The following is a 22,461-nucleotide window of genomic DNA, read 5'->3' on the forward strand; positions in this document are numbered from 1 at the left end:
GTTACAAACGGGGTGAGTGGTTCGCGCCTCAGATCCCAGTACAGGTCTCTGTACAGCATTAAAACGAAGATTGGGAATGAGTCGACTTTGGGTCTTGGATGTGAAGTATGATTCGCTCACCCCTAGTTACAAATACTGAACATGTGAAAGTGGCCTTTAAAGAGGACCTTTCACCACTCCCGACATGCCTGTTTTAATAAACATGTAATAACAATTCTGGAACATGTAGTCTTATGGCTCTGTGTTGTGCCATCCCTTTATTATTTCTACTAGAAGTTATGAATGAATTGCTAGCAGTCTGCAGTAAGGGTACAGAGGGGCGGTAACCAGTTGGGGGGGGGGGGGGGTACTTGCAGAGTCTGAAAATGGCAGAAATGATTGGATAGAGTCAGTCTGTGCAGGTACACCCCCCCAACTGGTTACCGCCCCTCTGTACCTAGCAATTCATTCATAACTTCTGACGAAAATAATAAAGGAATGACACAACATAGAGCCATAAGAATAGATGCTCCAGAATTGTTATTACATGGGGAAGGCATGTAGCTGTTAATATAAGCAGGTCAGGAGTGGCGACAGGAACTCTTTAAATCAACTTTGAACTACTTCAAGAGGGAAGAAATTAGAGTTTTTAAATGTAATAAATGTCTATGGGTGGCTCTCAAACATGATGATGTACCTGCTGGATGACAAAGTACTATTTCTGAAGTGTGCTTATAAAAAAATAAAAATGAAAACACGCATACAAATAAAGTTTTGTCAGCACTCAAGTGAGAAGAACATGTAAGGAGAGTCCAGAGGTTTGATAGAACTATACTGTAGTATTTTCAAGTGTCCATCTACTAGATACCTATTTTAAATAGCGTAGAGGCGCATTAGATAAAGTTAGAAAAACATTGTAACCTATACACTAATGTCACCTATTATATGTTGGGCCATTCAGGCAGAAGATATGTCACAAAAGAGAACACAGTGACAGCCAGATCACCACACAAGTGGTAAGTATGATCTTCAAAATACAAGTAAAGTTGCATGGTTTTAGATACACTTGTAGGTAAAGAAATGTGTTTTTTATGTTTCCAGTATTTGTGAATATAAATGTAATACATATGTGATTATGCCATGCTGTATCTATTCTGTAAAGAACAATAATTGTTATAGTGAGATAGAACTTTATGACATGGTTGCTTTGATGCTTAGGTAGAAAGGTGTTTTTTCCTGCTTTCTTGTTTTTGGGGGTTTTTAGTTTTGCTTCATTGAATTTTCAAAGTTTGGGATATATATTTTTCTACACTTCTCCACATATTTGTCTTTGACCTGTCTGGAGATCCCCTTGGTCCTCATGTTGTGGAATCAGGGAGCATTTTGGAACGGGTGTTTTTATGCTCGTATGAGACAGATCATATGACGCTTTGCACTCTTCTAATTATGTGACATGGGAAGTTAATTCAATTTCAGACAATTTGGATTATTTTATCAGGTCCATTCCATAAAATCTAAATTAAAATCAATTTTAATTCCAAGTTGTAATGCAGCAATTAAGTAAAAAAAACACCAAGGAGTGACTACCTTTGCGAGGCACTGCATTTCATTAAGTGTACATTAGCACATTCATGTTGATCAGACTATGCTGTTGTACCTACTATGATATTCTGCTATCTGCATTTAATTAGAATGGAATACAGAATACTGCCCTAGAAGTCAATGAGCTTCAATTAGTTGTATCTGATGAAGACTTACAAAGCGCAGAGTTTGAAAATGCCAGTCATTTTGAAGGGGGTAAGTCTTTTCTCAGTATATTTGTTCTTATTTTTTTATTTTCTTATCCTAAATATGAACCCTTTAGATAATATAAAAGTACATATATTTTGCTCCCAAATATGTATGCCAGAAAATCGCATTACAATTCGAGATAGCATTTCTATACAATGCCTATTCAGATACTGTGTAATATTATAGCCATATATTACCACCTTTTAATTCCCAAATATTACTTCCATACAATGCCAAAATAATAGTTTCATACAGTGTGCACCTAATGCCGTTGTTAAAACTGTAATATACAAAGGGTTATTTGTAAATGCCCGAGTGCTCTGGGGCAATGAATGGAATAAAAAAAATTGAGTTCAAGGCAAGATCGTTTGTGGACGAAAGATCTTTCTTTAAAAGAGCGTTTTTAGAACGACTGTTTGCCCTTCCCCAGTGTCATTGACTGTGTGTGACCTGTATTAACTAATTTAAAGAGTGACTGTACTTTCACGCAATTTATTAGAGAATGGTGTAACTGGTACATTTTAAAGTCACTTCATTTAAAAATATAAGAATCAATTAAACAGCCTTAAAAATCATACAGTCAGAATTAAGAGTTAAATTACATAAGATCGTGGATGAATAAAACTGTCAGTGAAACAATGTAGTAATTGTATTCACTCAGCAGCGTGTAGCAGTTAGGTCACAATTGCGGCTTTAATATTATAGTAGCCGTTTGAACGTTGTATGGGATCTTATTGTGTCCCCTATAATCACTTGGATAGTATGTCCGAATCCACTATTAGAGACAAAGTTGCTGAATCTCTAATCATACAGTTCACAGTGAGTGTTTAAAGCGGCGTCCCGCCGTTACTCACTGCTCGGTGATTACTGTTGGCGTTTTCGACTGCTGAAGTTACGGTCCAATGTGTTTGTAGAAAACCTTGCTCCCAGGTTGCCTCTGCCCCCACTCTAAGTCGCTCTGGGCACCGCTCCGTAATGCTGAAGAGCCGGTGTCCTCCGAGCCTTTCGTTGCCTGCTCCCACGCTGGATTCGGTCTGCAGTCACGATACGTAGTATCCTCGTGCTGCGATCCTAGTTAATCAGGGTGCCAGGACCTTGTTACTTTCAGGATATTCAGATCTTTTTCAAGAACAACCTGGGATGGTTTCAGCATATACTCAGCACAAAATCATGTGGTTGAATTGAACCACATGATTTCGTGCTGAGTATATGCTGAAACCATCCCAGGTTGTTCTTGAAAAAGATCAGAATATCCTGAAAGTTTTAAAGGATACATTTATTAACATTAACCCCTTAGGGACGCATGACGTACCGGTACGGCATGAGTTTAAAATGAGATTGCGGCGCTGCGGGGGTTAATCCCCGTATCAGCAATCGCAGCAAACCGCAGGTCAATTCAGACCTGCAGTTTGCTGCGCTTTCTGCCGATTCTGATCCCCGCGGTCCCTGACCGCAGGGATCAAATTTTAAAATGCCCCAAATAAAGTTTATTTCACCCCCCCTGCAGCCCTGAATGATTTTATGGTGGCGGGTGGTGCAGGAGGGGTGTTGCGGGCTGTGCGGGAGGCGGGCGTTGCGGCAGGCGGGATCGCGATCGCCCGCCTCCTCTTGAATAATCATTGGTGTCCTGTGGTATACCAGAGTGTCAGCACATTGCTGACACTCTGGTATAAACGACTGACATATGTGCCGCAATGTCAGCCGTTTAACCCTTTCCATACCGCGGTCTGTACGGACCGCTGTATGGAAAAAGTTAACAGTAAGAGGGGGCTCCCTCCCACTCTCATCAGGGGGCTTCTGTGCCTTTGCAGCCCCCTGACAGGATGGGGTGACAGAGCCCCCAGACAGCCCCGCTCCTTACCCTTCCCCGTCTGCGAAGTTGTGTCCACAACTGAGCAGACGGGGAAGGTTCCCATGGCAACAGGATGCCTTCTCAGGCATCCTGCTGTCCATGGTGCTAAACAGATCTGTGCTAAAGGCATAGATCTGTTCAAAGTGTAAGTAAAATACAGTATAATACCCTATATAAGTGTACTGTACTGTATTATACAGACATCAGACCCACTGGATCTTCAAGAACCAAGTGGGTCTGGGTCAAAAAAATGTTAAAAAAAAGTGAAAAAAGTTAAGAGAAAAAAACACATTTATCACTGAATAAAAATAAAAAAAATAAAATACACTACACATATTAGGTATCGCCGCATCCGTAACGACCTGATCTATAAAATGGTCATGTTACTTTCCCCGCAAGGTGAACGCCATAAAAATAAAAAAATAAAAACTGAGGAAATTGAAATTTTGCCCACCTTACTTCCCAAAAAAGGCAATAAAAGTGATCAAAAAAGTCGCATGTACGCCAAAATAGTACCGTCATCTCATCCCGCAAAAATCATACCCTACCCAAGATAATCGCCCAAAAACTGAAAAAACTATGGCTCTTAGACTATGGAAACAGTAAAACATGATTTTTTTTTGTTTCAAAAAGGAAATCATTGTGTAAAACTGACATAAATAAAAAAAAAAGTATACATATTAGGTGTCTCCGCGTTCGTATCGACCAGCTCTATAAAAATATCACGTGACCTAACCCCTCAGGTGAACACCGTAAAAAAATCAAAATGTAAAACTGTGTAAGAAAAAAAAAAAAAATTTTTTGTCATCTTACGTCACAAAAAGTGTAATAGCAAGCGATCAAAATGTCATATGCAAAATGTATTTGCAAGGTGACTCAAGAAAACGTACGAGCTATAGAAACGAATGGGTGTGATTTATATAGTACTGTTTATAGATGCGTTCTGCATTCTGCTGACCTTGTACAAGATTAGGATGGGTGATTGTAGAAGTAGATAAAATAATTGTGTAAAGCTATTTAACAGTATTATTAGTGTAAAGGGGTTATCAGTGAGGAAAATATTCATGACCTATCTTGATGACACCCAGCACCTCCACCGACCAGCTGTATGAAGAAGCCATAGCTCTCTAGTAAGTGCCACTGACTCTTTGTAGCATATCAAGCACAGTGCTGTGCTTAGTATTGCAGACCAGGCCTATTCTCGTGAATGGGACTGAGCTGTGCCTAGGCCATGTGACTGATAAACATGACATCACTGGTTTAGGAAGTAACTGCAGTGCTTACTGGTACTGCGGCCTCTTCAAACAGCTGAACGGTAGGGTTGCTTGAAAACGGACTCCCACTGATAAGATATTGATGACCCATCCTGAGGATGGGCCGTCAACATGAAACTCCCAGAAAACCCCATATAACTGTTTCAGTTGATGACTAAGGAGCTCTAGTGTTTAAAGGGTTTTCCAGGACATAGATATTTATGACCTATCCTCTGGATTGGTCATCAATATTAGACTGGCATGGGTCTGACACCCCGCCTATCAGCCATTTTGGGCAACTGCCAGCTGTGGACAGAGTCAGAAACAGAAGCCTCCATCCACAGTGTTGCTGTGCAAGGGATAATAAAGCTCAACTTCCATTCAAGTGAGTGGGAACTGAGCTGCAGTACGACCATATGGAAACTGCACAGTGGACCACTTTGTCCACTGTATAGTTTCTGGCATTGGTGGATGCCTGAAAAAGCATCTCTTTGATTTTCCTATTTTCCTTCCAAAAATCAGTACACTATATGGCCAAAAGTACTGTATGTGGAAACCAGACCATCAAACCAATATGAGCTTGTTGGACATCCTATTCTAAAACAACGTGTATTGATATTGTCAAGCACCCCTTACAGTGTGTTTGTGGACTTGGTGCTCCTTCAGCTAAAGGAGCATTTGTGAGGTCAGACACTAATATTGGATAAGAAGTTCTGGCCCACAATCTTTCCATGAGGTTGAGGTAGGGGCTTTATGTCGACCACTCAGTTTGCTTAACACCAAACATAGCACTGTAACATTAACCTATTTCCTAATTTTACACCGAACACTAGGAATTAATATATCGTAGATCTCTGGGCATCCACCAAATCCAGCAGCCCCACTCTGAGGCCTAGTTCAAATCTTTCCATTATACCTCATCTCTGTGTAGCTTCCCCGTCCTGCCTTTGGCTAACAATCACTGATGGAAATCACTGAAGTGGGAACTAGGCCTGAGGTAGAGTGGTGTACTGCTTTGTGAGCAGCTGATCAGAAATTTCACAAAATGATTTTGGGCACAAGTGGCATCATATCATTAGTGCCATGTTTAAAGCCAGTGATCTCTTCATTAAGACCTGTGCTACTACTGATGTTTGTCTATGGAGATTGCATGGCTGTGTGCTTGTGCTTATTTTATTTTTATTTTTTTTACACCCGTTTGTTTGTGGCTAAAACACATGAAACCCAATAATTAGGAGAGATGTCCTCATATCTTTGGCCATGCAGTGTATTTATCACAAGTTGCTTCCCTGCTGACATCCTTGCTTGCCAAGGACTGTTTTAGCTGGGAGGGAGAAACCTTTCACCACTGCTCTGCCTGCAACGTAGAGCAGGGACGGTAACACTTCCCATGATAACATTCCAGCCCAGTATGGGGCATTAAACGGCGTTAGCTTGCTATCTTCTCTCCCTGACTTCTGCAAGCCATTTGTCTCTAGATTTATTGTCTGGCTAAGGAACCCAAAATAAAAGCGAGACGTTTATTACATGAATAGTGCTTGCGTAATTTAACCCATGTGCATGAGCCCTTAGATTTGGTACATTTTCCTGAGGCACATTATGATCCTCCTGTTTTCTCTGATATAGTTGCAGATGTTTCTCAGCAGTCACAGCTGGATGATCCTTCTTCATGTATTATTGCAGTGACCGATTCTAACAGTGATGAGGTTTTTATTATCTCACCGGGAAATCGCACAAACTGTAACACCCTAAATTCTACCCATTTACAGGTCAGTATATGTTGTGTGCTACATGTCTGTGCCAGTTCTCCCAACAGTCAGGCATTTTCTTTTCACATTACTTCTTCTCTAAGTCTACTTTCACACTGGAGTTTTGGCTTTCCGTTTGTGAGATCCGTTCAGGGCTCTCACTGGCGCTCCAAAACGGATCAGTCTGCATTCTAATGCATTCTGAATGGAAAAGGATCCGCTCAGAATGCATCAGTTCAGTCTCCATTCCGCTTTGGAGACGGACACCAAAACACTGCTTGTGTTGCGTCTGCTTTCTGCTTGCTTACGTTGCGTTGCGTCTTGCGCTGCTTGCGTCTGATGAAACTGAGCCAAACGGATCCGTCCTGGCACACAATGTAAGTCAATGGAGACGGAGACGTTTTCTATGACAATCTGGCACAATAGAAAACTAATCCGTCCTCCATTGACTTACATTGTGTTCAAGACGGATCAGTCTTGGCTATGTTAAAGATAATACAACCGGCTCCGTTCTGAACAGATGCAGACGGTTGTATTATCTGAATGGATCCGTCCATGACAGATCCGCACAAAACGCGAGTGTGAAAGTAGTCTAAGGGCTGTTTCACACGAGCGGATGCCATGCGTGGCATCCGCTCCGTGAAAGAGTGCCAAGACCCGATGCAGACTGCAGAGGCACGGTGTGATTTCGTAGTAAAGAGGTCACAGAGAGGCACGGAGCATTATCAGTCATGTTAATGCTTCGTGCTTCTGCTGTCCGCATCGGGTCTTGGCACTCTTTCACGGAGCGGATGCCACGCGCGGCATCCGCTCGTGTGAAACAGCCCTAACACAGACTTCTGATTTAATGATGTTTCGCTTTTACTTTGCATCTATAAAGTTTCATAATTCAAATGTAGTTAAAGTGGTAATCCGATCAGACATTTGAAACATATTCGCAGGCATTCTGATATGGAAATGCATAATAATAATATTAATAATAGTAGTAAAATGTTAACCTTAAATGTCTATTAGTTTGTATTTATTTTAATTTGCAGGTATGTATTGTATTTCATTATTTATTTGGGTACATTCAGTATAATAGTAACTTATCGTATATGCTGATTAAAAATATAAAAGACACCCATTGCCATCCGCGCCTTGGTATCCGCAATTTTTTTCTGATAATTGCATACAAAATTTATAAAGAGAGAACAATGCTGTGTTTAACGTGATAAGATGATTTGGCTGAAATCCTTGTAAAGCACAATTGTTCCCACGCTAATTAGTAGTATTCAGACTAAGCTTCTTCTGAGAAGCCTACAAAAAAGGTACCAGACTGCATTAAATCACAATACCCATTTATTAAACATGATTATAAGACATTACATGATAAAACAAACAAAACAGAACAAGTACAGGGACAAGGTGACATCACCAGAAGACACACTGGCAACAAATCATACTGCTCCACATAATAGTAGGAAAAAATAAAGTGTAAGTGCAATTGCATCAGTACAATGAATCATCAAGGCAGAATGTATTACCCATTCTGTGCCTCTATGCCTCCTCCGTGATGGCGCCAACCCATACGCGCGTTTTGGCGAACCTTTTTTATTTTATTTTTTTATTCGCCGTATGGGATTAATATTGTCGTATTTTAATAGTAGGGGCGTTTATGCATGCAGCGATGCCCATGATGTATATTTTTTATTTTTATTGGTTAAGTATTTTGATTTAGGGGAAAGGAGGGGTTGTAACATTGTTGGGGGGGGGGGCCATACAAAATTCTCAACTTAAAAATTTGACGGCTATTTTTGGTCAAACGTATAAGTGACTTAAGGGTCAGTTACAGAAATTGCGAATCAATTTATAAAATCTAGAGTGCTGTATTTTTGCAGCACAAAATGGCGCCTGCACTATATTATGTTATATATTTAGTTCTTTATTTGGTATTAATGGCAGCCAAGCTAAACCCAGTCCAGAGAGGGGTTCACCCAGCTTTCACTCTCCCTGCCACTGTCCCTGCCTCTTTCTTCGCAACGGTCTTTGCTTTTGTCCCTTTCTCAGCCTCAGATTTGCCCCCACCTCCATCAGCCTCCTATAAGACCCCCCCCAGCCTACATCAGGCTCAGATCAGACCATTATCAGACCCCCAGCCTCAGATTAGCCCCCATCAGACCCCCAGCCTCAGATCAGACCCCCAATAGGCCCCCCAGCCTCAGATTAGCCCCCATAAGATCCCCCAGAGTCAGATCAGACCCCCCCCCCAGCCTCAAATCGGACCCCAAATAGGCACTTCAGCCTCAGATCAGACCCCTATCAGACCACCAGCCTCAGATCAGACCCCACCAGCCTCAGATTAGCCCCCATAAGTCCCCCCAGCCTAAGATCAGACCCCCAATAGGCCCCCCAGCCTCAGATCAGACCCGCAACCTCAGATCATACCCCGCAGCCTATGATCAGACCCCAGTACCAGTAGACCCCCAGCCTCAGATCAGACCCCCCCCACAGCGGCCCTTAAGCCTCAGATCAGATCCCTACCAGACCCCCAGCCTCAGATCAGACCCGCAACCTCAGATCATACCCCGCAGCCTATGATCAGACCCCAGTACCAGTAGACCCCCAGCCTCAGATCAGACCCCCCCCACAGCGGCCCTTAAGCCTCAGATCAGATCCCTATCAGACCCCCAGCCTCAGATCAGCCCCATCAGACCCTCCCAGCCTCAGATCAGACCCCCATCAGACCCTCCCCATCCTCAGCCCCAATCAGACCTCAGATCAGACATAAAAACAAAATAAAAAATTGCCTCGCAAGCTCCAGATTGCGTTGCCACTTGGCAGATTCACTTACCCTCCCTGGTGTTCTCCCCGCCGCGCTGTACTGTGACCTGACAGCGCACAGCGTCAGGTCATAGTGCGCGTCTACGTCCTGACACTGTACGTGTCAGGACACAGCGTGGGGCTGGAAGAAGACCAGGAAGGTGAGAACAGCTAGCAATGTGCTGTTCTCACCTTCCTGTGCCTCCCGCATGCTAATGACCTCGGTCATTAGCATTTTCACAATATGTTCTGGCAGAGGACCCGCGGGCCCCTGATGCGTGTATATATATCTACATTTTTTAATTTTTTTTGTCACCCAGGGTGACTATAACTGGCATTAGATTGCTCATTTTCAATATAACAATACAGTGCTGTATTGGTATATTCCACTAATAATTGCAGAAGACTGCTTGAGGCTTTGGGCTATTAAAGCAATGTAACAGGTTCCCTGATCTCAGCCGGGGAGTGCTGTTATGGGAGCGGAAGCGCACAGTTCCTGTTTTCGGACTGCTCAGATGCCGTAGTCACATTTGACCACGGCATCTTATGGTTGAAATTATGTATCCAATCAACAGAAACCCGGTAGGTATGGCACCTGCTGCACGTGCGAGCAGGCGGCTTATTTAAAGGGAGTCTGTTATCAGCATTTCACGTTTGTAACCCTTCCCATAGCTTTCTAGCATGCTTACAGTTAATAAAAACATTACCTTTAGCATCAATCCTGGACTTACAAAGATGTTTTTTGACGGTTTTATAACATATGCAAATGAGGGCTCGCAAGTGCCCAGGGGCGGCGTTACCCTTGTAGGTGCTCTGCTATCTCAGCCTTTTCTTCGCTTCCCCCCGCCCCTTCCTTCCCTCTGCCCGCCCATCCTTTCCCTCTGACCGCCTATCTACTAACTTGTTGTTTCGCCGAGATCCCGCGCCTGCGCACTCAGTCCGTCGGCCGGCGCATGCGCACTGCGATGCCCATTCCTTGTACGGCATCACAGTAATTAATGCGCATGCGCTGGCTAACGGCGCGAAGCTGACACATGCGCATTAATTACTGTGATGCCGTACAAGGAATGGGCATCGCAGTGCGCATGTGCCGGCCGACGGACTGAGTGCGCAGGCGCGGGATCTCGGCGAAACAACAAGTTAGTAGATAGGCGGTCAGAGGGAAAGGATGAGCGGGCGGAAGGAAGGGGGGGAAGCGCAGAAAAGGCTGAGCTAGCAGGGCACTTACGAGGGTAACGCCGCCCCTGGGCACTTGCGAGCCCTCATTTGCATATGTTACAAAGATGTTTTTTGACGGTTTTATAAGTCCAGGATTGATGCTAAAGGTAACGTTTTTATTAACTGTAAACATGCTAGAAAGCTATGGGAAGGGTTACAAACGTGAAATGCTGATGACAGACTCCCTTTAAAGATGTGACTTCCGCCGTACATATAAGGAGGAGGTTGTGAAAGGGATATCTAATACCCCCCCTGTAGTGCCAGTAGAAAATGCTCCCCATTACTCTTCCATGCTCCCTGTAGTGCCAGCAGTGTGTGTGTGTGTGTGTGTATATATATATATATATATATATTATAATGCTCCCCCTGTAGTGCCAGGTATATAATACTCCTCCATGCCACCTGTAGGGCGTATTTATATATAATACATATATATAAGTAATGTGTGTGTGTGCGTGTATATAATGCTCCTTCTGCGGTGCCCGGTATATTCTTTCTTTAAAAAAAAATCCTCACTCCCGTTCCCTGCTGCCATCTCTGACACAGGCCACAGACCGATCTGTAACCTGTGTTGCCAAGTCCTGTGATCTGGAGCAGGAGGTCGCGGTGATGTAATTACAGCCTTCTGCACTGCTCTCTTGCCCCATAGGCAGTGACATGGCGCTCCCACAGTGATAATTCCAGCGGCGCTGTGCATGTGCGGCAAGTATATTGAGGCCCATGCTCTTACTATATACTGTGATGAGCAAGCAAAGGCAGAGCGGCAATGTCATCAGCAGAGGAGGAGGGCATTGGTGACGTTTTAGGTAGTGTTGATCAAGCACCAAAGTGCTCGGGTATTTGAGTGCTTGGGTCGAACACATCGGGATACACATAAAGGAGGGCATCATACCCCCTTGAAAAATTATGATTGATTGGCCTGCTGGTGACCCTCATGTGAGCTGACCCTCTAAAAGATTGTAGGTGAGGGCCTGCAGGTGAGCTGGCCCTCTAAAATTTTGTAGGTGAGGGCCTGTTGGTGAGCTGACCCTCTAAAACATATGCGAGGGCCTGCAGGTGAGCTGACCCTCTACAACATTAGGAGCGAGGGCAGACTAATAAGCATGTTGATATGATGGAAGAGGAGGATCAGGGTGAGAAAAGGAAGGTTGAAACATATACCCTTTTTTGTGGTGGAAGGGGTGCATGGGAATACAGTGTATTCAGTACATTATAAAAAAAAACACACACATTTAAATTGCCTTAATGTTCAGCCGTTTTCCTCTGGTGGAGTAGAGAAGTAAGGGGCAATCCAGGCCTTGTTCATTTTTATAAAAGTCAACCTGTCAGAATTTGCGCTTATCAGTTATTATGCCCCTAGCAGCACTAAATTCCCACTCTGACAAAACGCTGGCAGCAGGGTAGGCCAGCACCTCCAAGGCGTAGAGCGCCAGTTGGTGCCACATGTCCAACTTGGACGCTCACACGGTCTGCTACGTACTCCTTCACCATCTTCCCAAAATTTTCCCTTCTTGTGACACTAGGCCGCGCATCAGGGTGAGGGTGCTGCCGGGGTGTCACAAAACTGTCCCAGGCTTTGGAGAGTGTTGCCCTGCCTCTGTTGGAACTGCTGTGTGTTCCCCCTCGTCTCCTCTGCTCGGTTGCCCAAGGAACTACGTACTCTGCCGCCAGCGTTGTCGGCTGGAAATTTTTGGAGCAATATTTCCACAAGGACCTTGTGGTATTGCACCATTTTACTCTTCTTCTCCACCACAGGAATGAGAGATGAGAAGTTATTTTTGTAGCGGGGGTCGAGAAGGGTGACAACCAGTAATCAGTGTTGTCCAAAATGCGTAAAACGCGCGGGTCACGGGAAAGGCAGCCTAACATAAAGTCAACCATGTGTGCCAGAGTCCCAACAGTCAATACTTCGCTGTCGTCTTTAGGAGGATGACTCTCAATCTCATCATTCTCTTCTGCCCATCCACGCTGAACAGATGGAATTAAACTTCCATGGGTACTACCTTCTGTAGCGAGGCTCCTCCTCCTCATCATAATCATCCAATTTGCACTGAGAAGACGAACTGAGGGTGGTTTGGCTATCCCCCTGTGTAATGTCTTCCCCCATTTCCACCTCTTCCACATGCAAAGCGTCAGCCTTAATTGTGAGCAGTGAGCGTTTGAGTTGACACAGAAGTGGGATGGGGACTCTGATAATAGCGTTATCGCCACTCACCATCTGTGTTGATTTCTCAAAGTTTCTTAAAACCTCACAGAGGTCAGACATCCATGCCCACTCCTCGCTTGTGAAGAGTGGAAGCTGGCTGGAAAGGCGACGACCATGTTGCAGCTGGTATTCCACTACTGCCCTCTGCTGCTCACGAAGCCTGGCCAACATGTGGAACGCTAAGTTCTAGCGCATGCTCACGTCGCACAAGAGTCGGTGAGCAGGCAAATGTAATCCCTGCTGCAGCGTTGATAGCCCGGCGGAAGCTGTCGATGACTTGCGGAAATGGGTACACACGCGGTGCACCATTACCAGTAGCTCAGACAAATTGGGGTAGGTTTTGAGAAACCGCTGAACCACTTAAAAGACATGGGCTAGGCATGGGATGTGTGTGAGCATCCCGAGCTCCAAAACTGCCACCAAGTTATGGCCATTATCAGATACAACCATGCCTTATTCTAGGTTGAGTGGCGAGAGCCACAGCTCAGTCTGGTCTCTTATCCCCTGCCACAGCTCTGCGGCGGTGTGCTGTTTGTCACCTAAGCAGATCAGCTTTAAGCAAGGCCTATTGACAGTTCCCCACTGCAGTGCTGCACTGCTTTCAGCTACCAACTGATGGCTGACTGGTGCTGCAAGAGGATAATTCTGAGGTGGAAGAGGAGGAGGAGGAGGAGGAGGAGGAGAAGTGGGGGTTGGAGCCACTAACGTAGGTAGTGGCTGAAACCCTGATGGAATTAGGGTCGGCAATCCTTGGCGTCGGTAGCACCTGTGCCACCCCAGAGTACGACTCGCTCCCAGCCTCCACAACGTTCACCCAGTTTGCCACTAGGGAAATGTAGCGTCCCTGGCCGAAAGCACTTGTCCATGTGTCAGTGGACCTTCCCAGTAACTGCGTTGGTCAGGGTACGGGTGATGTTACAGGGCATATGCTTGTGTAAGGCGGGCATGGCACACCGTGAAAAATAGTGGCAGCTGGGGACTGCGTAACTAGGGACGGCCACCGACATCAGGCTGCGGAAGGCTTCAGTGTCTACAAGCCGAAATGGCAACATTTGCAGGGCCAGTAATTTGGAAATTTACAATTCTTTTGTCGTCCGCACTTAACTCAAAAAAGCACCAGACTGCGGAACACCTACCCCTTGGCAAGGGAGATTGCCACAAGGGGGTGCTCCGGGGAACAGTTGAAGGCGTGTTTGGTGTGGCCCGGTTTCTCCCTTTTGCCACCCCACTGCCTCTTCCAGCCTGTTGCGGTGCTGCGGATCCCTCCCCCTCTGTACTGCTATGTTCGCTCTGCTTCCCACCTTCCCAGGTTGGGTCAGTGACTTCATCGTCCACCACCTCCTCTTCCACTTCCTCACTCTGCTCATCCTCCTGACTTGTTGACCTAACAACAACCTCAGTTATTGACAACAGTGTCTCAAGAGGTAAATGATGAGGATGAGACACAAATTGAGGTTGACTTATTGGCAACTGTGTCTAATCATCATCCACCTCGTGAAACACTAATTGCCTTTCCCCACCGTCATCTTCTTGTGACTGTGACTGCTCAAGAGAATCGGGACACAGGATCTCTTGTCCCTCTTAAAGCAGGCTTGTCGGGAGGCCCAAATGAAGGAATGGCGCTGAAAAGAGCTCCTCGGAATATCCGAGTGTGGGATCACTTGTTTGGCAAGACTCTCCATGGTGGGAGGAAGGAGGATCAGGGTGAGGATTGTGTTGATCAGACTCTTGGCTACTGAGACTGGACTTGGTGGAAGACAGGGTGGTGCTTAACCGACTGACCACCTGGTCGCACTGGTCTGACTTTGAGAGCGCTGTCCTGCGGTTCCCTGCAAACTGGGACATGAAGCTAAGTTAAGTATCGTGGATGATTTTTTTTCTTGTGCTCTGGCAGCAGGCACAGTTTCAACGCGCCCAGGGCCATGGCCTCTGCGTGCACTATCAGCATCACGGTCACTTCCCTTTCCTTTACTGCTCTCCTTCTTCATATTAAATGTTATATATGCTTGAAAGTATGTCACACGTACAGTAGCGTAGGATTTGTAAGTGTATGTGCCCAAAAATAAAAATAAAAGGTATTTGGGATGTGGAAACGTTACACAGGAGAAATACCGCAGATAATGTAGCTGATGTCAGCAGCGGCTAATAAAAAATTAAAGGGAATGTAACAGGTATTTGGGATGTGTGGAACTGTTACATAGGAGATGTACCCCAGGTAATGTCACTGTACGCAGCAGACACAGTCTACGGAAAGAGTACACTGGATGTCACTGATCTTTTTTGGATGTGCACACGTTACACAGGAGATGTAGCGCAGATAATTTCTCTGTCTGCAGCGGCTTAACTATTGTACGCTATTTAGCGCACGATGCGCTAAAAATAGATATTGCTGCCACACACAATAGTCCTTAAAAGGACTTTTGGGTCTCACAAGTATTTCAACTGAAAAAAAGAAAATTTCACTCCCTACACCATTTGTCCCTTCTTCAGCACATCTCTCCCTGACTAACAGTAAGCCGAAGCTCAAGCACATGCGGTATTCGTCCGAATACCGCCATGTGCCAAGCATCGAGATGCTTGAGCCAAAATGGTGTTCGGCATGCTCGATCAACATTGGTTTTAGGCAGTTAGGAGTACACAGGGGAGGTACTTCGCTCTGTGAATGGGCTGGCTTAGTCTCACTGAATAGGCAGGCTTGGGCTCTTAGAAAGCTTGGAAACGCCCTGCTGGGCACTTTGCACAGTAATTTGCATATAGAATAAACATTTGTTTTCCGGACACAGAAAATCCACAAAGGAATACCAAAGGTATGTTTTAAACCAAGCCTGACTATACGACAGCATGGTAGCATTATTTATATAAGCCAAATGTTAGTGACAGAGTCCCTTTACATTTTTTTTACTGTCCTTGCAGTCTATAACAAGTGGCCATGTCACACTAGTGTTCACACATTAAGGGACATTTATCAAGACTGGAATTCCAATAGTCCAGTCTTGATCCCTTAATAAATTAGTCGCATCTCTGGCAGTCCGTTTTCCTGAAACTGAAGTCTACGCAGGCTTGGGACAGGCATAGACTTCACCCATAACTTATGCCAATTTCTAATGTACATTATAGTATATCCGCCTGGCCATGTGAAGTTGCACCCCTCTGGTTAAGCCTGGCCTCATTTCTTTCCACTTTAGAAAAGTGGCAGGAACCTCTAAAAGTCACAAATTATGGCACAAATATGGCATTCACCAAAATTTGCTACTTTTTCACACCACTATTTCTGGTATAAAGAGATCGATAAATGTACCTGATTGCGTTTTGGCTAAAAGGGAGCCACTGATGCATTTATGCTTTAATCTCATTGTGACCTCTGATTCTAGGTACGAAACCTAAAGAGAAGTGTAACAAGCCCTGCTTCTGTATCTGATTTGCTCACCTCAGATTACACAAGTGTGGATTTAACTGTAGAGGACAAAGCCAATGAAGGTGAAGAAGTAGAAGCAGCCAGGCAAAGGGCCTGGAGTGTCCGCCCTTTTAACAGCCTATTGCCCCAACTACAGATGAAATGGCGGAGTCGTACCTCTAGTGGTTCTTTCACAAAACTGGTAGATAGCGTGAGTACTTTTATTTATTTTTTTATTACATTTTTTTCTTGAAAAGAGTTGTTTTGTTTTGAAAATGCGTAATTAAATACTCCACTGGTTAATTTTCTGATAAAAGGGGGTCAGTGATTCTGAACCATCATTTATAAGCTGGATTACAGTTGAAGATCTTACCTTGCTCTGGAGGACTCCACACATTCATGCATAAAGCTGACCATAGTCATGCATGAGGCATTTATCTGCAGATCATTGACAGATCCAAGCAGTTTTGAGTAGCATCTGCTCATGATTTTATATGTATGGCCACCATAGACCTCAAAATTTCAGCAGATCCAAAATTAGCTGTAATACTGTAATACTGTTCACACAATTGCTCTCTTGATATGTGCAATCATCAAGGTCTGGAAAGTGAGTTAGGATTCCAGTGGCTCTGACAATCCAGATGACTTGAGTAGCAAGGAATAGTCAAATAACAGTCCCAAGCTGTAGTATGAGGAGGAGGTGTAAGTAAGGTAACAGTCCAAGTTCAGTAACAGATACGTGCAACAGTTTGTATGCTCAAGCTAGGCTTAGAGTCTGGAAGCAAGGCTTTTCTTAAAAAGGAAATACAAGGGGGGAACTAATAAGACAAACCAGGCAAGAATATCACGGAGCAAGAAATTATCCATCAGATTCAGGAAAGGAGTTGTGCAGAATCACCAGTAGCTCAGTGAGAAGAGCCACTGCCTGAGACGCAGGAGTTCTGAGTTCAAATTCTGATGTATACAGTACTGTGCAAAAATTTAGCCTGGTGTGGAAAAATGGTTCAATGTAATCACTTCAAACATAAAAGTGTTTATTAACACAATGTAAAGGGAATAAACAAAAAGAAATGGAAATCAAATCAACATGCCATCACTTCTAGGTACACTTGCACACAGTTTTGAAGGAGCTTGGCAGGGAGGTTGTTCCAAACATCTTTGAGAACTAATTACATATCCTCTTTGGATGTAGGCTTGCTTAAATCCTTCTGTCTCTTCGTGTAATCCCACACAGACTCAATGATGTTGAAATCAGGGCTTTATGGGGACAATATCATCACTTCCAGGGCTCCTTGTTCTTCTTTACGCTGAAGATAGTTCTTCATGATATTATCTGTATGGATTTGGGTCGTTGTCCTGCTGCAGAATATATTTGGAGCCAATCAGATGCCTCACTGATGGTATTACATGATGGATAAGTATCTGCCTGTATTTCTCAGCACTGAAAAAAACATTTATCCTGACCAAATCTCCAACTCCATACAGCCTAAAACTTGGAAGGAACTTCCACTATGCCTCACAATTGCCTGCAGACACCCATTATTGTACTGCTCTTCTACCAGCCCTTCAGTGAACAATCTGCCTTCTGTTACAGCTAAGTTCTTCTGTGGTGGGCAGCATGACAATTGAACCCTTGCTTCCAGGTTTCCCTATGGAATTAATTAATGTGGGTGCCTGAAACAGGATATCCTTTGATCAGTTTATTTTTGGGAGACCTGTCTAACAAAAAGAAATTGCACAAAGCAGAAAAACCCTGTTGCGTTAACCCCTCCCAACATCTGCTGTACATGTACGATGAACGTCAGGTTGTTAAAGATGGCACCAGTCCGAGTGAGCACCATAGCTGGCGTGTGCCTGTTGTTTTATAGAGGTTAGACATGTATGTGTATAAACATATAAAAGTATACCTAAGAGAGCAGTAGCATCACCTATGGCTCAAAAAGACAATTAGATGCTGAATGTGATAAGAGTGATGAGTTGCACAATAACAGTTGGCATCTGTTGTATATAAAACATTAAGGCAGCTTATTTCCCATTGCTCGTATAGTGCCAACATATTCCACAGTGATGTAGAGATTATCATCAATCCCTGTTCTCAATATCATATATGTTGCTACTGACAGACAGATTTTTGTCTTTCTAGGGTGCTGTACCTGTGAAGAGACTAAGCCCCAAGATCCCCAGAAGAATTGGGTCTGCTGCACAGATTGGAGAAAATTCTACTCGCTTATATTCAGAATCTGCAGGCAGTAATGCATCCTATCCCCTTACCCACTCTGCACATCTCAATAGAAATCTCCCGTTGAGCAACCTCAAGAGGACACGACCATGTTTAAGATTGCTGAATGATTCCTCTGACTGTGCCTGCTGTGACCAAACATCTGCCTTTGCAAAGGAGAATCACAGTCTGTGCCATAAACCTACCACAGAGTATTCAAACTCACACAAAATAACAGCAACCAATGCAGGGCAAGCCAGAGATCTCTCAATGGACTTGGAAAAGCCAAATACTGTGAAGAGGCAGATGATCAGCGGCCCTTGGTATTTGATGACCCAGCTGGGCGCCCCCACGGAGTGTGAATTGCACAGTTCTGAAATGGATTGCAAAGATAATAACTGCTCCCTTGTATTGAAAGGGTCTTGCTGTAATGTTAGTCCTTGGATGAAGTCTCCAGATGCTTCCGTTTTTAAGTGTGTACAAAAGAATGTGTCATTGGGTTCACTCGGGAGTCTCAACCCTCACTGCACTACAACGGTGGGTAGACCCGACTCCGCAAGAAGCGCAGCTTTCCAATCCCCACCAATAGGAGTAGTAACGGAATGATTGACTGAACTTGATGACAATTAACAGGGGTTATTATACCAGTAATAATAATTCCATCTGATATTTCATGGTGATCAAGTAATCCACTTCTTCTGGAAACATTGACAAAGTCACCGGCAAACAAGAACCATCGGTGCCAAGTGTTTTCATGAAAGGCAACTGCCAACGTCTCTTGTATTGCAGTACGGACGCACATTATCCATATGATAATTCCAATGTGTATTTCACAGTCTAATTAATACAGTACTTCTGTCTTCAGTATCCATCCTGTCTCTTGTTGTTGTCAGACTTTGAGATCTACTTAAATTGCTTTATTGGGACCAGGAGATTTTAATGATTTGAATTGTACAAATGAACAGGGTGTATAGTGTACACTGCGCACAACTTTTTATTTTTTTATTTCCTCACAAGTCATAAGGCACAGAAGAATGATCCTACTCATTAAACGGAATCCGTCACCGGGAAATTCACTGTTAAACCAGGCACAAAGCCTTGTAGAGCTAGCTCAGCTGAATGTAATGGTACATTTCACCTAGGGATCGGTTCCTTCATTCTGGAGAAAAAGTACTTTTAATAGTTTATTTGCATATAGATTAAGTGCACCAGGGGCATAACCCAAGCCACTCTGTGCGCCTTCTGCTTCCCAAATTCCTGAATAGTCAAGTGAAAGATATCATTACATTCAGCTCAGCTAACCCTACAAGGTGTATTACCTAGTTAACAGTTTACTAGCGACGGACTCCCTTTAACGCACAATGAAACCATTTATTAAACACTGCAATAGCCATTGTTATATAGCTATCACCTCGGACCCTTCTTTTAGGGCTAATCGCCCCCCACAAATGCTGTTCACTTATATCATGTCATCCTTTGCACGGTAGTTGGGTATCTTAATGTATAATCACTATTTTAGAGGCAGGCTGTGTAATCCTTTGTATCTATTTACTGTCTGGACAATCCTTTACTGTAATGACCTACGTGAGAAAATACAGCACCAACGGAGAAAGGTTTGGGCTTAGGCTTATCCATGTCAGATTTGCATATTGCAAATCCCACATGAATATTCCAAGGAAATCAGAGACTGAAACCTGGATTTCTGTGCCAGCGGATCCGCACATGGAATAGTCTTATTGTCATTCCATGGAATTAAAGGGGTTGGCCGAGTTAAATAAAAACTTGTGTATGTGGCAAAATAATAAAATAATCAATATTCTTCCCCGTTGATTTGTTTTCCTCACTGCAGCAGTGACCTCCCGTGTACTAATAGTCAGTGATTGGCTGCACAGTGACTTGTGTGCATGGAACGTCACCGCTAGGAAGATAACATTAGTGGCAGGGAGCAGTGGCGCTCAGTGCTGGAAGTGGCAGCGGAGAAAAAGGGGTCAGCATTCATTCTTTTGTTATTTTACCACATTTTCAGGGGCAGCTCAAGTTTTTTGACAGCCACTTTAATCTGTGGCAATAATGAACATGCTGTGCATTTAAAATAAAATCGCCACTATTTGAAACAGTTTTTTGTTTTCTGTTGCAAATGTATGGGGTAAAAAATACCCAATTTATTTGCATTATCTGCTTAATGTTGGCAGATTCTGTCACAATTTAGACCCAAAATTCTGATCTAATCCTGACTGTTGAAACATGGCCTTACTGGCACTTGCATTAATGAGAAGCTTTACTGGATGATTGCGTTGTTCTGTACTGCAATACTAGGGTCGTATAGGAGTGCTGAAAATGACACTATTACAGCACATGCATATTGCTGATTTTTGTTGTTGCAGTTTTACTAATATTGGCAACCATGTTTTCTTTAATAAAGCACTACAGCGTCAATTGCATAGTGCTACCTTTTGTAAATATCAATTTTCCTACATTACATTTACCACTATTAAATGTACTTTGCTAAGCTGTTGGTTCTGACTGAATTCAGTTTTTTTTTCTTACCTATTCAAGAATAATTGGTGAGAAAAAATGTGTGCATGTTTCTTTACATATTTTAGAGGTATTGTTCTCTAGAAAGAGTCACTATATGTTGACATGCAGTGTCAAGCATATACAGGGTGGGCCATTTATATGGATACACCTTAAAAAAATGGGAATGGTTGATGATATTAACTTCCTGATTGTGGCACATTAGTATATGTGAGGGGGGGGGGGGGGGGGACTTTTCAAGATGGGTGGTGACCATTTTGAAGTCAGCCATTTTGAATCCAACTTTTGTTTTTTCAATAGAAAGAGGGTCATGTGACACATCAAACTTATTGGGAATTTCACAAGAAAAACAATGGCGTGCTTGGTTTTAACATAACTTTATTCTTTATTGCCACTTATGAAATGTGTTCAATGTGCTGCCCATTGTGTTGGATTGTCAATGCAACCCTCTTATCCCACTCTTCACACACTGATAGCAACACCGCAGGAGAAATGCTAGCACAGGCTTCCAGTATCCGTAGTTTCAGGTGCTGCACATCTCGTATCTTCACAGCATATGCCGCCATGGTCACCACCCATCTTGAAAAGTTTCCCCCCTCACATATACTAATGTGCCACAAACAGGAAGTTAATATCACCAACCATTCCCATTTTATTAAGGTGTATCCATATAAATGGCCCACCCTGTAGAATACAGACCTGTGGGGACTCCATATTTTACTGTGCATACTATGCTCATGGGTTTTTAGACTATTTCCACATAGTTTTATAGGTTGAATAAGCATCCCCCCAACTGAGATCACTTACTACAGTTCTTGTCAATACTAGTACTCAAGTACCCCCTGACAAGTCATATTACGAGGGTGCTGGCACACATGCAGGTTACCTTCAGAGTTGCAGACCAAAAAACTACAGTGGATTTATATATGAAAAAGAGAGAGAAGTAGTATCTGTCTAATTATTTTCCTTTATGATTTTGACTTAAAAAAACTGCATTAGAAAACCTGCATGTATGACAGCACACTCTGGCTCGGCTCGCATATTGCAGCCTTCAGTGGTTTTCTGCAGCACATGAACCCAGCCTTCCGATCAATGCAACAAATTGCCAAAGGTCTCCCCTGTGATATCCTCAAGTTATAAATTATTGGGGGCCCTTGAAAACCAGAGTTAAGAAACTGTCATAGAGTGCTATGGTAATCTTAATTTGGATTAGTAAAACCACATAGGTCTAAAGGTTCTTTTATACAGACTGATAATCAAGCCGCGCATTAACGCTTGTTTCCAATAATTGGCCTGCGAAAAAGGTGCTGGCGATCAATGAATGAATAAGCGTTTGATCCTGTTGTTCTGCTGACACCAGAAATCTATGTTTCTGTGCAGCAGATCGTGCTGTCCAAAAACAATCTGCTGCCCAGGAACAATGATTTTCTATAGGGAAAAGCGATCACTTGTCCCTATACAGCGG

The 22,461-nt window shown here is 43.6% G+C and overlaps 1 protein-coding gene across 2 annotated transcripts in view; it reads left to right on the forward strand.

The window, feature by feature from the left end:
• The window catches only part of LOC122924482, a 70,011-nt gene extending 49,114 nt beyond the window's left edge, over positions 1-20,897 (forward strand). The window contains exons 3-7 of one of the 2 annotated variants that reach the window (XM_044275595.1): positions 941-995; positions 1,671-1,776; positions 6,502-6,644; positions 16,221-16,454; positions 18,387-20,897. In XM_044275595.1, coding sequence (XP_044131530.1) covers positions 941-995; positions 1,671-1,776; positions 6,502-6,644; positions 16,221-16,454; positions 18,387-19,067 — 1,219 coding nt within the window. In that variant the 3' untranslated portion in view covers positions 19,068-20,897. The other variant, XM_044275596.1, reaches the window with a different exon arrangement.
• The last annotated feature ends 1,564 nt before the right edge of the window (positions 20,898-22,461 follow it).

This window comes from Bufo gargarizans, chromosome 1 (genome assembly GCF_014858855.1).
Source record: "Bufo gargarizans isolate SCDJY-AF-19 chromosome 1, ASM1485885v1, whole genome shotgun sequence".
NCBI lineage: Eukaryota > Metazoa > Chordata > Amphibia > Anura > Bufonidae > Bufo > Bufo gargarizans.